The following is a 15,129-nucleotide window of genomic DNA, read 5'->3' as shown; positions in this document are numbered from 1 at the left end:
ACAGGGAGGGTTTTAATCTTTTAAATGCTAAACTAGCTGAACCCGGTGCGCTTCGCTACCCCTATTGATTATATATGCATTTAAAATTTTATATACGAATATTGCTGGTTTACCCAAAAAAAAAGAAAAGAAACAAATTCAACCAGTAAGGAAAAGTAAAATCTCGGGCGGGGCCGACATGCATGACATCACTTGGAGAAGGATTGTATTAAAAATATATATATCGGAGCCGAGTTGCACAAAATGGAAAACTGCGTCCCGAAATTCACTCCATTTGGGCTAATATTAGCCATTATATGCACGATAAACCGTAAATCGGATTAAGGATATATATGGGAGCTATATGAAAATCTTAGACGTTCTCGATAAAATTGGGCAAAGGTATATCCGAGCTTTATAATATATCTTGTACCAACTAACATTGTTGTCGAATATATTTCACGAATTTGAGGGATTTAAACACTAAATCGGAAGAATCGGAGCTATATCTGAACGAATTTTCTCCGAATTCGATGTACTTGCTTCTAGACTGAATTCGGTCGGATGCACCAAAATTCAGGACTTCTGGACTGATATTGGCCATTTGGTGCTCAATTCGGTTAAAGATATATATGTGACTTACATTCAAATCTGAACAGATCTTAACAAAATATTAGGCACTTGTTTCTGGGATGTATCTGATAACTGGTACCAAATATCATTGCTGTCGAATATATATTACGAATGTGAGGGATTGAACCACCAAATCAGATGAAACATATTTTTGGGCTGATATTGGCCTTTTGGTGCACAATTAACCCGAAATCGGCTGAAGATATATATGGGAGATATATTCTAATCTGAATCGATCTTGACAAAATTTTAAGCACTTATTTCAGAGCTGTATCTGATATCTGGTACCAAAGATCATTGTTGTGGAGTTCATATTACGCATGTGACTTAAAACCCCAAATCGGATGAAACATATATGGAAGCTATAGCTATAGACTGAATTCGGCGAGAGGTACCAAAATACGGGTATTTTTAGCCATTTGGTACACAATTAACCCGAAACCGGTTGCAGATATATGGGAGCAATATATATATCTAATCCGCCTATCACCAATTTCAAGTGGGTTCGTCCTTGGGCCAACCAAATATTGCTTGCAAAATATCATCTCAATACATGGACGGATAAATCGACTCAGAAAGTGATTCTAAGAAGATCCTCAAAAGTAATTATGGGTCTATCTCACTTCCTTTTCCCTGTTACAAACAAATGCACAAAGACATACATACCCTTACCACTATGTGGTGTAGGATATTAAAATGTAAAAAACTTTAATGCGTTAAGAAACAAATCGCTCGGTCTACCAACGCGTCAACATGCCAGGAACAGCTGACCATGAGAAAAGCAGGGACATGCCAAATTTTTTGTCCTTCGGATTTATATATTTCAAAGCAAATGTCAAGCGTGCAGAAAACTGCAAGCTTTTGAAGTTATGTGGCATTTATGTGGCAAGTAGAGAATTCGAGGTAGCAACATACTTCCCCATAATAATCGTATCCTGAATTGTATTGTTGTGGCGTTGTGGGTCAATGCTTCTTAATAAAATCATATACCAATCTGAAGCTATATCCAAAACTGAACCGATTTCATTATAATTTGGCAAAATTATTTTTGTTCCAAATTCCGTTACGCATTCCACATTTGGAGAGTGTATCTGTAATCGATCGATATATATTTGCATATAAAATTTAAATTTTTTTTATATAGCCCATGTTTTTTTCAGACGATGTTGTAGTATACTTGGAAATTTTCAGAAAAATCTGTACAGCGGTGTTCGAGTCCATCATGCATATTTCAAATTGATTGCACTAAAACGGCTGTCTTGGCACAGTAGCATCTCTATTTCAGTTTACAAAAATGAACAAAACTAATTTGTTATTAATTCCGTGAAATAAATCGGTAATTATATCTACAAAAAAGTCTTAAGCGAAAATGCATAACCAAATGGAAACCAGTCACAGAAAACAGGGCAAAAATTTCAATTGCTGTTAATGCCATACTATCAATATACAGGGTTGCCCATATTCGACGGACCTTTGGGCCCATTCCAATCGACGAGGCTTGTCCGCGGGCAACATTCTTTGCGTCAATTGAATTTTGTACAGGAACAAATGCAAATCAACGCGAATAATGCGTTGTAAAATGTACCGAGCCATGCCCAACTTCTGAGAACGGCGTTTTTGGGATGTTCTTGAGACCTCTCAACACTGGCTCGTACGGCAGCGATATTCTCGGCCGATCGCCTTGCTCGACTTTTATATGGCCTCTTCGGATTAGAAAGAGCCTTACCAGTCGAAGATTTTTCGTATAAACGCTTAACGGTGTTCTTAGAAGGCGCACTTCTCACATTTTTTAATGTTGTAAAAGCACGTTGAGTTTTCACAATTGACTTCTTCTGTTGAATGTAAATTTCAACTATTTCGCGTGGCGTGTATTGGTTCATGGTAAAAATCAGCTTGGACTGACGCTTCAAACGCTGTATGTCATTAAGCGATGTGACATCTCTGTCAAAAGTTATGGCGTTGCCAGATGGGTCCGTTGAATATGGACAACCTTGTACAAGCATTTTTTCTAACACAAGATCTGTTGTGAAGATGATCATCATATCTGCGAACCTCTTCTGGTATCTCACCCACAAAGACTCACAATTTTCAATACTTTTGTCTGTCTTGTCTTGCGAAACAAGTCAGCGATTCTTTACAACTTGCTATATCTAATTATTTCTCTTAACTAGAAACCTGAGATGAATATGGAGTTTATGATTTCGCATAAAACTGGATATAAATGTTCGATTTTCTTGTATTTTTGCCCATTGCAATATTTTTTTCTGTATTATATGAAGTATGAAAATGGAATACTTCTGTCTACTATGTCTTTTACCTCACTAACATTTTAACATTTGAAAATTATCACATATCTCATATAAAGTGAGTGAAGTCACCAATATAGTTCAAACCTAGCACGTCGCAATTATTTATATCATATTTATTTAAGTCCAATACGAAATGGACAATATTGTCCAATTCCTTTGGAACCTACTCCGTGGAGGGTCAATAATTTTAATAATCATAGCAAAAGTCATAATATATATATATATATATATATATATATATATATATATATATATATATATATATATATATATATATATGTCCGCAAAACCGACTGATACTTTTTAATTTATTAATGCACATTTATAGACAAATTATCTCAGTTATGGATATTTGTAGTCCTGTTAGGTTTAAATATGATTTACGTGAAAACAGTGTGTTTCCATATCAGTTTTTTGGACACCCTGTCTATGACGAAAGTTCAAATCCATTGATGTCGTTTTGTGGCTGTCAATGCCCTCTTCAAGTGACACATATCGGACAGGCATAAAAAATTGTTGCAATATTCTCATTTACATGCTATTGAGTATTTCATTCATGTTGTTCGTTTTGAATTTTGTTTTCGAATTTGGGGGATGGGATTTCCTAGATGCTGGCACGATGATAAGCAAGGTCCACTTATTTGATGTCAATTTATTACTTTTATATTTTTTGAAATAGGTTATCCGTTTACCCAATCTCAGAGGATAACATTGTGTTTAACATATTGTGTGTGTCAAAATGTTGACAAGCGTTTTAGAAAAGCTCTTTCTCACACACACATACACACAGCCATTATAACAATGTGTATTTTAATATATTCAATTTATTAAGGTTAGATACTCGTATATTGAAAACAGCAATAGTGTCACATTATTTCATCCTTTAGCCGGAAAACACTTGGTTGTGCGAATGAAAACCCAGAGACTCAGGCAGGACGAGTGCAAAACTCATTTGAATATTATTAATAGTTTATTGTGTTGAAAAGTTCCAAAACATATTCATTTAAATAATTCAATTTCTATGGAATTTATGTGGAAATCTATTTTGAACTTTTCGGCAGATTGTAGATTTGTACAAAACTAAAGCTCTACATAAAACGATTAGTTTTCAGTTTAAAATTAGTTAAATTGAATTGTAAAAATGTTTTTCTTTGTCAACCGAACTTTTTAATTTGGATGAAACCCGAATAACATTTGGTAGATTTTTGCAGTTTTGGAATAATTCCAAGAACTGAGTTGTTTTGTGGTTTAAAGTTAATTAAAATGGACGGTTGACTGAAGTGCTTATACATTTCCTTATATTTATATGTATGTATACGATATGTTAGGACAGGAATTGCTCAATAATTGCCACATTTTTTAAAGCATTTTCCGCTCTGTTAAAAAAATGGATATTTATTTCTGGCTATTTTCGTCGAAATAATACAAAGACACCTAGTTTGGGTATATGGTGTTGAATTGAGTTGAGTCGAACATCAAGGTTTTTTAAATGTTTTGGGTGGCGATCTTAGCCATGGTGTAGTTTGATAAGCTGCACCGTAAATTTAACATTTTGTTCCCTGTTCGTCTACGCGCCCAGACTCACAATTGTACCTGCTTATTTCTCGAATTGAATAGATAATTACTTTTGTCTTTCCGCTGGCCAAATATGGCTTTTTTTGCACTTGAACAGTGCTGGAAAATATTACGACATTACTTTGAAAATCTCGGTAATGTTGCAGAATGTGTACGAAAATTGCATACGGATTTTGAAAGAAGAGAATCACCGCCAGCTCCCTATGTAAATAAGCAAAATTGTCGCATTTGGGACACAGAAAAGCCAATGTACCCAAAACTAGTCATTGTTTGCTGCGGAATTTGGTTTAGAGAGATAATAGGGCCATTTTTTTTTGAAAATGAGCAAGGAGTTATCCGGCCATGTTGAAAGAATTTTTGTTCACACAAATTGAAGAGGAGAATATTGGCAGCATTTAATTTCAATAGGACGGATCAACGTGCCACACAGCTGAAGTCACACTCAATGTTTTGCTCCGTGTTTTTGAAGATGCGTAAAAAAGTCATACGCCATAATTTTTACATTTTAGTTTTAAATTTTATTGAATAAAATCAAAAAATGTCGGAAATAGCATCAAATTTTAGAATAGGATTAGATTTTTTCGAATTGGTCACCTTTGGCACGAATTATGGTCTTCAAACGGCCAATGAAACCATCAAGCGCTGCTCGAATGTTGCTCTGCGGTATTTTGGTCCATTCCCGGCGAAGCGCTTGCTTGAGGTGATCGACACTTTGTTATTTTTTAGTACCTTGCTTTCCAAAATACTCCAAACACAATAGTCCAACGGATTGGTATCCGAAGATTTTGGCGGCCATTGTGCGCTGGAAATGAAGCGAGGAACCTTATTTTGTAACCATTCTTGGGTGGCGCGTGCTGAGTCCTGTGGGAATGTCCAAGGTTTGAGGCCAAAATGTTTGCGTGCCCAAGTCTTTAACACACCCTCCAGACTATTTTCGCGATAATATTCATCATTTATTCGGATGCTACGCCCACACCAGCACCATGTCCGGCGCTTGATTTCTGGTGGCCAACCGCAGGTGCACATTTTAAGCTGACCTCTTTGGTCAAACACGATCATTTTGTTTGTTTACAAACTACAAGGCAACGAATGTTTTCTGATCGGACAAATCCAAATTCTGCAGTTCACCACTTTCGGTCACGCGAAACAACTCTTTTGAGTCTATTTTCTTTCTGTTGTGGTGTAAGTTCTTGCAATTTTTGGAATTTCAATGGTTTTACCCCGAGCTCATTTTTCAATATTTGCCGAATGGAATATTGCGATATGTTCAGCTCACTAGTCATTTTTCGGCCACTGCGACGAGGGTTTCGATTAAGTCGCTTCTTTACTTTTCGAACCATTTCTGCTGATGTTGCTGTTTACTTCCGTCCACTTCCTTGACGTCGGACTATGCTACCAGTATTACGGTAACGAGCGATGGTACGAGACCCAAACGATTTATTCATATTTAAATGCTGGAGTGTTCAACGATAGCCACTTGTGGTTTTCTAGCCAAATATAAAGAAATCACATCACGCTTGAATTCCACCACGCATAACTTTTTTTCTGGAAAATTCTCACCAAAATGCTTTTGTACGCTTGTAAACAATATAATTAGCCGTCACTGGAATAATTTTAATAGCTTTCGGACGAGTGGCTTAGAAATGACATCAGTCTGAAGTTGGTTGCAGTTTTTTCATGTCACCTTGTATGTATACGAGATGTTTAGGACAAAAAAGCAGCACTAAAACAAGTGTATGCATTGGAAGCAATGTAGTTGTTGTGGACAAAAAATCCATCACTACAAAAAAAAAAAAAAAAAAAAAAAAAAAAAACAAAACGTTGCTGTGAAAAAGATCTGCCAATAGAACTTGAGTCGAACCTGGAGAGTTTCTAGTGTATAATTCGCATATGCTAATTTGCAATAAGTTCGAAATATATACTGCTTTCCAGAGAACGGCCCTTGTAAGCCATCATCCACATCAAAATATGCCTGATGAGCCGCTTAACCAACGGCGAAACGCGTCGCATAGTGGTGAGTGTGTGATAGTGTCTATCTGGCTTTCCTTTTCACTGCAAATTTCAGATCATTAAGCTCGTCTCGAAAGAGAAATCAAACACATAAATCATAAAACATATGATCTTCGCCTTAATAAGGCAAAACTCAAAAAATATTTAGTTTCACAATAATTTCCAATTTTTCATTAAGCAAAAATTGAATTCGGATGTTTAGCTTATTCATTCATGTAATTCAAAGGCGCCAAATTTAGTCAATTCATCAGTTGAGGCAGCCTGAGGAGAGTCGAACATCAAGTTTAGTGTTCGAAGTTTATGCGTGGTGAAGTATTCCCCTTTCCTCTATGAAGGCACTGACTTATCTAGCTGTAATAAAAATTGATGCAATTCTTCTATCTCTGCAAAATTTGCCTCTGTAGGACTTTTTTCTAACGAGTGCCATTGGACTGAAACGCGATACGAACGAAGTTGGAAAGACTCATATATCCAATGTAAAGTATCAGCCAATGTTCTAGTATTTAAATATATTTTGACTTCTGTAATTATTATTCAAATTGTTGACCCTCTATTGAGTAGGTTCCGAAGGTATGGGCCAATATTGTTCTTTCCGTGTCGGACCTAAATAAATATGCCAGGTTTGGACTATATCGACTACTTCCTTCACTTTATATGAGATATGTGATCATAACTTTTGAAAATGTTAAAATGTGCGTGAGGTGCCAAATATAGTCGACCGAATTAATACATTTTCATATTTCATCTAACACAGATAAAATTATTTGTATGGCCCAAATTACTAGAAAATCGAATATTTATATCAAATTTTATGCGAAATCATAAACTCCATATTCATCTCAGGTTTCTGGTTCAGAGAAATATTTAGATGTAGCAAGTTGTGAAGAATCGCTGATTTGTTTCGCGAGTTATGATAGAAAAAAGCATTGAAAATTGTGACCGTTGTTTTGGATGAGGTTCCAGAAGGGGTTCGTAGGTGTATACCATCTTCCGACCTTGTGTTTGCAAAAATGTTTGTATGTAAAGAGAGTGGGATGCTTATTTCGCTTTCTTTGAGCGTTTTTTTTTTCAAAATCTTGAACCCTATGAGGAGGATGCACCAGAAGGAGTGGACTGATATATCCCATCTTCACAGCATATCTTGTGTTAGTATAAATACTGGGGTGAACAGAACCAGATGCTTATTCCCCTTTGTGGGGGAGGTACCAGAAGTAATGGTCCGATCTCTACCATCTTCATAACAGATTTTGTGTTACCGAAAATGTTGAGATGCGTAAAATATATAGAGAACCGGATGTTTTTTTTCGGATTTTATGATCGTTGTGGTTATTCAAAGCTTTGACCCCTTGTGTGGAATGGTCCGATCCAGAAGTAATGGTCCGATCTCTACCATCTTTATAACAGATCTTGTGTTGATGGAAATATTGAGATGTGCCAGTCTAAATGGAATCGGATGTTAATTTCGTTGAAGCAAAATCGGATTATCCTTTTTCTTTCTGTGCAGTAAATTATTTTTTTCTTGAGAATTTTGACATTTTGTGGAGAAGATACCAAAAGGACTGGACTGATATTGTCCGTCTCCGAACTCGATCTAAATTTGACAATAATATTACGATATACCAGGTTTGGATCAAATCGGATACTCCCTTCGAGAGATATCGTGCTGACAGGTGCGACAGACAGACAGACGACGAACATCGCTAGATCGTCTCCAAATGTCCTGAAACGGATTTGGTCCAAAGAGACCTAAGGTCTAAAACCTTTAATTTCGATTAGGTACGTTTTGGCCGTATTCAGTGATACATAGCCTCTCTAGCCATATGACTGAGAATATAATTAAATACTTGGTATTGGACAAGCGGAATTAAAGGTGTAATGATAGTCACTGATGGATTGCAGAATAGATGTACCAAAGGTGTTTTTGGAAATTCATACTTTAAGTTTACGAAAAGTTCTAAAATGGTACTAAACTTCAAAAATGGTACATTTGATATAAGAACCAATAAGAACCAAGGTTGGCAAGAAGGGTTTTTATGGGGGTGGTTTGTGGAAATGTGTAGTAAGTGAGCGCATTTGGAACAGTTTGGTTTAGCGAATGAAGCTGACATTTTAAAATTTTGTATTGGGATCCCTGTTGGAGGTAGGTTTATGACAAAGAGGTGGTTTTTGGAAATGTGTACTACAACTACACGAATAGAACAAATGATACTGGATGAAGATATAATGCTGGAAATCCGAAATTTGGTATTAGGGTCGCTGTTCATGTGAACTCTGGACACATGAAGGTGGTATCGGAAATATGTGTATGTTCTTTAGAAGTGCAGATCTCTTTGAGTTGGAAAATGTGGCGAACACTACGTAGCGATTGCATTCTATGTGGTTTTCTCCAATAGTTTGCCTGCCAATTGGAATAAGACTGAAGATGTTCTGATTTCTCAAAAGTAAATTATGTTTTTACAAAATGTTTTACTATTTAAACCATGAGGATTTAAAACCATGATAAATTGTGCCTAAATATATACCCATATAAAAAATCTTTTGTAGAATTTCAGTTTACTTCTAAGTATCCCTTATCTCAGTATTGTGCAGGACTCACAAAACTTTTATTAACTTTTTTCCGACTTATCTCAACTAGACAGTATAATTTTTTTCAAAATACAAAAACCTCTTACAAATATAAACGTCCTTATTACATATTAAGACACCTTCGCCATACATACCTTTAACTGGCTGGTTTGCTGCGCCATCTATTCTTATAATTTACCGCTGCGATAATGAACCGGTCTGTGGCCACCAAACAGGATTCGCTTAAAGGCCTGCCGAAATTCCGGACTAAAGATTGTGTAGATGACGGGATTCAGCGTCGAATTAAAATAGCCCAGCCAAAGGAACAGCGAAGCTATGCCATCGTTTATTTCACAGGCTTCGCACAGCGGCAGCAGCAGGGCCATCACAAAGAACGGCAGCCAACAGACGACAAAGGCACCCGTTATGATGGCCAACGTTTTGGCGGCTTTGCGTTCTCGTTTCGCTTCAAGAGTTTCTTTCCGTTTGGTGACCTTATGCATGGGATTGGCTATGCTGGACAATTGTTGTTGGGGGTTTTTGGGTCGTGGTATGGGTGTCACCTGTTGACTGGAAGCTGAGACGGAAGCCGGTGTTGTATGCGAGGTATGTGGTGCCACGGGCCCAGATGGTGTGGCGGCGTTTGGTGTTTGCGGTGATAAGGCTGATATGGAGGTGATGGTTGTGGCATTGGAGGCACTGGTGCCAGCACCACCACCTCCCCCCACCATCGTTTTATTAGCCGTTGTGGCTGATGTTGCAGTTGTTGTTGCGGCGGCTGTCGTCGCTGTCCCCGCTGATTGAATGGCAGCCGCAACCGTTGCTTGAACCGAGGTTGGAACTTCGTTTTGTGTTTGCTGTTGTACTTGTTCCAATTGTTGTTGCAACTGTGGATCCGCCAGCACTTCGGTGGCATGAACTTGCTGATGATGGCTATTGTTGTGGACCACAGTTGAGGACATGCCATTGGCCGACACTGTCGCAACATTCACGGCATCTGTAGGTGTTGAGGCTGTCGTTTTAAGTGGCTCCAGCGGATTTTCCACCACTGTCACCGGTTGTGTTAGACATTTGCTTGACGCGGATAATGATGATGACGTTTGTTGTTGCTGTTGAGTTTTCGCTGAGGCATTGCGTTGTTGATTAGCTAAAGCTACCAGGTGGGATACAGTGGCAATTTGCGTGGATGATGACGATTCTGTAGCAATCTGTAATAGAAGTGAATGAACAATGATTAAATAAATAACTATTCGGAATGGTTACATTCAAATTTTGTTAATATAATGGTTATATAATATCTACCGAGAAGAGAAAATAACGAAGGAGGTCATTTTTATTTAACCACAATGAAGGAAAATATGTAAAACAGTAGCTAATTCGGGTGGAACTAATTTTTTAAACCCACCACAATTTAGAAGGAACTTGAAACTGTTCAAAAAATTTCGAAAAATACCGCTTAAATGAAAACCGTTATATGGGGGGGGGGTTTATACGAAGATATGGACCTGCATAAGTAACATTTTGTCACAGACTATTACTGACTTTAAATACGAAATTTGGTGAATAATGTCGCTAAAATCATGAAAATATCGAGTATGGAGAGGAATCGTTGTGGGGGGCTATACCAAAACGTGCACCGACATGACCCATTTACGAACTTAACTTGTCTATTGGTAGAATACACGAGTGCGCAAAATGTTAGACTTCTATGTCAATTCGTTTGCAAAATATGGTGATTACAACAGAAAGACGGACAACTCCGGTGGAGTTTCTAAACTCCACCATACGTAGTATGGAGGGTATATAAAGTAGTCATTCCTTATAAGTATACATATTCTTGATCAGCGTAAAATTCTAAGACGATTTAGCACTGTCCTGAAGCTAAAATTTTGCACAGATCAGTCTTTCATCTGTCAGGCAGGTCAAGTTCGAAGATTGGCTATATCGGTCCACGATATTTTAGCCAAATTTTTCAATGGACTTGTCTGAAATTCTACAGAAGCAGTTTTCTTTGGGTACTTTACCCCCTGCCCATGATATCGTATATCCCATATATTACGGTATCGTATATCCCACATATAACGGTACCCCCGATATTCGGTATTTTGATGATTTTAGCCACATTTTTTACGGAATTTTCTGAGAATCCACAATAGGAGTTCCTTGTGAGTACTTTATTTCCTTGGAGGGAACCTATATATACAAGGTCCACGATATCGTGTAGCCCCCATATGGCGGTAGCCTCCGATATTCTGTTTTTTTATGATTCCAGGCAAAATGTTCAATGGTTGCCTTAACAACCATACAAGAGGTTCTTTCTGTGTACTTTACCCTCTAGAAGAGAATTGTCTACATAGGTCCACGTCTTCGTATAGCACCCATATAACGGGTTTCATTTGAGCGGTATTTTCCGACGGATTTTTTTGTTTTGAAAATTTTTAAGTAACCTCCAAATGGTTTAGCTTATAAAAAGTTCGGTCTGGCCGAACTTAACTGCTTTTTTACTTGTTTTTCAAACAACTGACACGAATAGCACTTCATCTTAACATCATTCACATAATATTTTGGGTCATCATCCAATCCCATTCCGTATCCCCATACAGCTTACACACGAAGCCAGTTTCCTTATTTAATTAAATTAGAGAAATTTTCAATATCTGCTGCTATTTTAAATATTTTGAAAAAAACATGTTGTGCCATGTCGTTGATTTTGTCTTTTGTCATTTCAGATGTTGTTGATTTTCCCGATGGCGTTGCGGGTGATGGAAATTGGCCTGAAGAAAATTTTGTGTAAATTTAATTTATTCCATTGTTTATCTTCATTACATGATTCCCATTACCCCGGCTGCTTGGCCCGTGGCATCGTTCCGATGATTTTTCATAGGTCATCTCTCGCTAGTCATTAGTGAAGTGCATTTTAACATTATGAGAGTAATAAGCAGCTTCAAACAACAACAATAGCAACAACACCCACACGCACACGTTCAGAAGAATTGTTGTCTTAATACCAAGCGGTAAGAGTACGTGGTAGGGCTCGGTGTGTAAGATGATGTATGCATTGTCGTTAATAGTCACCCTACAAGAAATAGCTGTGTGTCTTACGATTGTTATTGTGTTTGGAGCTTGCACAAGTTTTCCTTAAAAGTCGGATGGGATATACATGATCCTATTTTGTTATCAGTGGATCGTTGGCCCTAATCTATATAAATAAGTAATGAAATAATTGACTGACGTAGAATCAACGACCAGGCGAAACGGCTGAAGATAGACTATTGGCATTTTGCAGGAGGGTCAGTCTTGGTGCTTAGGCGTATGATAAAACTGGGTTTTTGGACAGAGTACGAAAAGTACATAAAAATACTACAAATTAAATACTTTGTATGGGACAAACTTAATGAATTAGAATTCCGAAGTTTGGAATTAGAATAGATTTTTTTTTTAGAATTTACCAATGATTTTTCGAAATTCGAACTTTAAGGTTACGAAATGTTTTAAAATGGTACCATTTGATATTATGTGAACGCATGGATCTAAAAACTTTGAATTTGGTACGAGAATTAAAGTTGGAAGATATGTTTGGTATATGTAGGTGGTTTCGAAAATGTGTACTAAGTGTGCGAAATGATAATAAATAGTACTAAATTGGTAACAATTTAGGTTAGGGAGAACGGATGATGATGGAAGTTTTACATTTTGTATTGGGATCCCTGTTTGTGATAAAGAGGAGTTTTTGGAAATGTGTACTACAAGTACAAGGGAAAGTACTAACAGAACTTACAGGTGAACGGATAATGCTTGAAATCTGAAATTTAGTATTAGGGCCGATGTTAATGTATAGCCTGGATATATGGATGTGGATTCGGAAATGTGTACTATAATTGTACGAAAAGTACTAAGTGGTACTAAATGGGATATTTTGTTATCGAAAGAGATATAATTCTGATATCTAAGGTTGAGATTTAGAGGGTGGTTTGTAAATGCGTACTAAAATTGTTCGAAAAGTACTAAGGTTTGATATTGGGTAAGAAATTTAGCTGAAATCCTGAAATTTGTTATTGAGATAACTGTTGGTATCTAAAGTTGAAATTTGGAGGTGTTGTTCAAGAAGTACTAAGAGGTACTAAAGGGGTTGTATAAAGGGGTGGTTTTGGAAATTTGTACTATAATGAAATTTGTACTATGAAAAGTACTAAATAGTACTAAATTTAAAATTTATTAAATGTTACTAAATTTGGTATTGGGTGAAGGGATAGATATGAAATGTGATAATTTGGCTACTAGGCTTTACATATGGTTTTTTTGAAAATGAAATTTGGACGTATGTCTATTGTGCAATGGTTTGCTAATATTTTCCTCGCTAAACTTCAAAATGAAAGATTTTGAGAACGTTTTGGTGTAAAAGGTAAAAATTTTCCTATTATTCTATCTGGAAAAATTAAACCTAACAAATAAATAACGAATTTGAAACAATTCCGCTAGAAATTGACAAAATACTTAATATCGGGAGGCTCCGCTATATGGAAATTAAGCGTGATAGTGTGATTTCTTTATATTTGGCTGGAAACCCACAAGTGGCTATCGTTAGAGCACTCCATCATTTAAATGTGAATAAATCTTTGTCTCATACCATCGCTCATTATCGTGATACTGGTAGCGTAGCCCGATGTCAAGGAAGTGGGCGTTCAAAATTAAAGAAGCGACTTGATCGAAACCAGCGTCGCAGAGGCCAAAAACTGGCTCGTGAGCTGAACATATAACAATACTCCATTCGGTAAATATTGAAAAATGAGCTCGGGGCAAAGCCATTGTAATTCTAAAAAGTTCAAGAACTTGCGCCGCAACAGAAAGAAAATAGGCTCAGAAGTGCTAAAGAGTTGCTTCGCTTGGCCGAAAGTGGTGAACTGCCAAATTTGGTTTTCTCCGATGAGAAAACATTCGTTGTCCAGCAGTTTCGTGTTTACTTGCCAAAGAGGTCAGCTGAAAATGTGCACCTTCGGTTGGTCACCGAACTCAAGCGCAACTGGTATTAATCGACCATGGCATCAGAATAAATGCCGAATATTATCGCTTAATTGTCGATCACCTCAAGCAAGCGCTTCGCCGAGAATAGGCCAAAATACCGCAGAGCAGCGTGTGTGAATAAATCTGAACTTATTCTATGCTGTGATGTTATTTCCGACATTTTATGCTTTTATTCAAAAAAAAAAAAAAAAAAAAAAAAAAAAATAAATAAATAAATAAATAAATAAATAAATAAATAAAATAAATAAATAAATGTAAAAATTATGACGTTTGACTTTTTTGCAGTATTTTCATCTCACCCTGTATATTTTAACGTGGACCGATGTAGCTCATTTTCAATAGCAATCAAACCGTCTTTTATTTTATGCTGATCGAACAAAATATGGAGGTGTTGCAAACAGAGTGACTAAACTTGTATGCACCCCATTTATGATGGTATCAACAATTTTCTCCTGATAGCACTTATAGTAGGGCACAACTGATTCGACTCAAGCAGCTTTTGCATAATCTTTTATTATTTACAGCAAAATGTTTATTGTAATACTGTCGGACGCTTTTGAGTCAAGCCTTAGTAATGGCATTTATAAAACCAACCAACGAAACATAAAACAGGGATTCATTTGTGGCACCATTTACGTGAATTTATGGCCAAGTTAAAATACAGACACACACACCGATTCATGCTAAAGGAAGTAGGCAGGCAGTAGTAGTCATCTCGGCAGATTGCCTCTTCAATGAAGCAAGGGCATACCCTTGCAAGATCTCTTTGGGCAGCACTTAACTTCACTCATTCGCCTGGTCAGGGTAATTGCAAAATGGACAAGCAATTTGTTGTTGGCGTTGTTGTTGTTGTTGGCGTGTAATGGTGGCTGCTCAACTTGGTTAGCTTCATCTAGACAATCGCTTGTTTGTCGGCTCGTTCGTTCAGTCACTCACTCACTCACTTAGTCATTTATTTATCCATTCACTCACTGTCATTCACTTACTTGGAATTATACATATTTCGTTTGGTTGGCTGGCCCACTCGTCTGCCACT

General features: G+C 37.0%; 1 protein-coding gene across 1 annotated transcript in view; it reads right to left on the bottom strand.

The window, feature by feature from the left end:
- The window catches only part of LOC131801739 (5-hydroxytryptamine receptor 2A-like), a 95,779-nt gene that overhangs the window by 45,006 nt on the left and 35,644 nt on the right, over positions 1-15,129 (bottom strand). Inside the window, exon 3 of the mRNA XM_059120682.1 lies at positions 9,227-10,279. Within this exon, the coding sequence (XP_058976665.1) occupies positions 9,260-10,279 (1,020 nt within the window). The 3' untranslated portion in view covers positions 9,227-9,259. The remainder of the gene's footprint in view (positions 1-9,226; positions 10,280-15,129) is intronic.

The sequence above is a fragment of the Musca domestica genome, unplaced genomic scaffold, assembly GCF_030504385.1.
Source record: "Musca domestica strain aabys unplaced genomic scaffold, Musca_domestica.polishedcontigs.V.1.1 17, whole genome shotgun sequence".
Taxonomy (NCBI): Eukaryota; Metazoa; Arthropoda; class Insecta; order Diptera; family Muscidae; genus Musca; species Musca domestica.
Note: the sequence above shows the minus strand (reverse complement) of the source record. Positions and strands in the feature narration are given on the sequence as shown.